At 41.9% G+C, this 2,736-nt stretch overlaps 1 protein-coding gene across 1 annotated transcript; it reads left to right on the top strand.

The window, feature by feature from the left end:
* Nucleotides 1–1,118: 1,118 nt before the first annotated feature.
* On the top strand, nt 1,119–2,531 carry LOC146897827 (uncharacterized). Its single transcript, XM_085736474.1, has one exon. It carries the CDS (start codon nt 1,119–1,121, stop codon nt 2,529–2,531), a length of 1,413 nt encoding a protein of 470 aa, XP_085592600.1.
* Nucleotides 2,532–2,736: the final 205 nt, after the last annotated feature.

Here is a 2,736-nt window from a genome sequence, read left to right as displayed (position 1 = left end):
CAGAAAATGAAAATGAAAGAAGGTTCAAGTCCAATTAATGGCTTGACACCCGAAAATCTTGGTCTACAAAAATGGCGACTTCACTGGGGATCCTACGCGGGTTAAGCCCACCTTTCTTTCTTTATTATTTTTGCTTTATCATTTGTATATACTTTGTAAATACTTTTACGTGAGTGGTGAGACAAAGTCCTATACCCGGACTCGAGTGAAACATAAGATAGGAGTGGTAGACTCATAGTGGCATACCGAGAGTATTCTCGTGTCTTGTCACACGTGAGATAACCACACTTAGCGGAGGAGCTTAAAGTGATATATGTCGGCGGGTGTTGTCACGCTTAGACTCTATTGCTTTTAAGTTTCCGTTTGTACGCTAAGGACCTTTAGTAACCCTTAACCCATCTTGGCTTTTTTTAGGATGTAGTGCGGTGGCTAAGCCGGGTGATGTCTCGGTATTAGTCTACTTGCAATGCTACACTCGAACTAGACTTTCCTACGAACGTTGTTGGACCGGGTGTTGTCTCGGTATCCGATAAAGTTCTGTGGCGGTTGTAATTCGGGAACCTTGGTAGAACCCTTGTTACTTGTGCAATGGAAACCATAGCCCTTACCAAATGGCGTTGTGTCCCTTAAGCTCCAGCATGTATACCTTAAACCTCATCATGTATTCAATGTTCTTAGCATCATCACGCATTCATGCATTCATCTATAAACATTTTTTCCCATTCATAAAACTATCGAAGGATTTAGCCAAGTTGTTTGTAAACATCGAAGGAATGGACCTTTGTAAGAATGAATACCAAGCAATACAACTTCAAAAATCTTACCAAAGCTTTTACTTTTGATTAAGAACTTCACCCTTGGGTTCGTTCTTACTGTTTGAAAAGGAAACCTATTGCAATATCTTTACAAATCTTCAAAATGAAACCATGTTCACCTGCAATGTTTACAATTTACCTTGATAAATCCTTCGATAACAAAAAAATTGTACATTTTTTGCATAAACATATCATGCATCATGTTGCATTCATAGTTTCTAGTCTGTGTCTCATACTTTATCTCTATGTACAAAAGGTCAATCCATCAGTCTACCCGCATCTACAACACTCGATCAAATCAGAATGGATCATCTTGAACAAGAGAACCACAAGCTTCGTGAAGAGGTGACAACCCTCCGGGCTGAGAATGAGATTTTGAGGAACTTAGTGTCTTTAATGACGGTTGCGCAGAGTCAGCCACTATCTCTTCCAGTTGGCAGCACTCAAGCTCAGACGATTGCTTCCACAACTCCGATTTCAACAGTGTTTTCTAGTACTCCTCAACATGCTATGCTGGAAGGTTATCTCTGGAGTACACCTCTAAGTTCTGGTGAAGTGTTCCGTCCTGGTGTCTCTAAGGTTCAAGCTCCTTTTGTGCAACAGACAACGCCTATCCCTCAATCAGGCCCTTTGATCCCTCAAGCCACTATGACTTACTCATCACCGTTGATTCATACTACTCATCAGGGCCATGGGCCAATCTATCACTCTGAAAATGTGATTGCATACGACCGGATAGCTGAACTGGAAGAAAAGTTCGATAGAATACTGTTAGAATTGAAAGCTCTTCGTGGGAAAGAACTGTTTGGGAAAAATGCTTATGATCTTTGCTTGGTTCCCAATGTCGTGATACCACCCAAATTCAAGGTCCCTGATTTTGAGAAATACAAAGGGAACACTTGCCCTGAGCTTCATTTGATAATGTACGTGAGAAAGATGTCTGCTCAAGTAGGCAATGATGAGCTCCTTATCCACTGTTTCCAAGATAGTTTGACTGGTGCTGCACTGATATGGTACATGGGTCTGAGCAAGGATGATATCAAAACTTTCAGTGATTTGTGTGAGGCTTTCGTCCAGCGATATAATTATAACTTGCACTTGGCCCCAAATAGAAAGGAACTGCAGGCCATGACTCAGAATGATAATGAATCCTTCAAAGCTTATGCCCAACGTTGGAGAGATTTTGCTGAACAAGTCCGTCCACGTCTAGAAGAGAAAGAGTTGACCGAAATTTTCTTGGAAACTTTGGATCCGTTTTATTTTGAGCATATGCTTGCAAGTGCATCTGGCAATTTCACGGATATGATGGCTGCAGGCATGCGTATTGAAGATTGGGTCCGAAAAGGACATTTGATCAAAGAAGTTGTTCTCAATAATAGTTCAGAAGAGGAAGACCAGGAAATGAGTGTGGCAGAAAGTCAGCTTCAACAACAGTATCTGGCTTATCACCCCGTTGCCGCTGTTATGCCTGTCACAAATGCTCTGCAAAGTTCGGGTTATCAACCCCAATTTCAGCAATATCAACAACAGCCTCGACAACGGACTTCAAGGAAACGGATTGACCCTATTCCCATGACGTATGCAGAGTTGTTTCCAAAGTTGCTTGAAAGGAATTTGGTCTATCCCAAGGCACCTCCGACCACCGCACTTTCTTCTTCTCAGACGAACTGTTTTACAGAGAGAGAGAAGGGAGCATTTGTTTTGGTTGTGTTATAATGGTTGGTGATATGCATATCCATGTTTTTTATACATAATCCTTTATCTTGATCCGAACCCATTTTAACAACCCTACCCGCTGCATGTGACCTGCTCCAGACCCAGCCTATTGCTGGATCTGCTGGGCCCAACTGCTTTTCTTTCTGTTTTTGTTCTACTCTACTGATTTGCTGTTTGTCACGCCTGTTTGCATATTGCACCCCTT

The sequence above is a fragment of the Medicago sativa genome, chromosome 8 (genome assembly GCF_051527215.1).
Source record: "Medicago sativa cultivar Bolivia chromosome 8, Bolivia_mono, whole genome shotgun sequence".
NCBI classification, from domain to species: domain Eukaryota; kingdom Viridiplantae; phylum Streptophyta; class Magnoliopsida; order Fabales; family Fabaceae; genus Medicago; species Medicago sativa.
This window is presented reverse-complemented; position numbering and strand designations above follow the sequence as displayed.

What these genes read in the sequence shown, in the direction of transcription:
- LOC146897827 (XM_085736474.1), top strand. Translation starts at nt 1,119, where the DNA reads ATGGATCATCTTGAACAAGAGAACCACAAGCTTCGTGAAGAGGTGACA.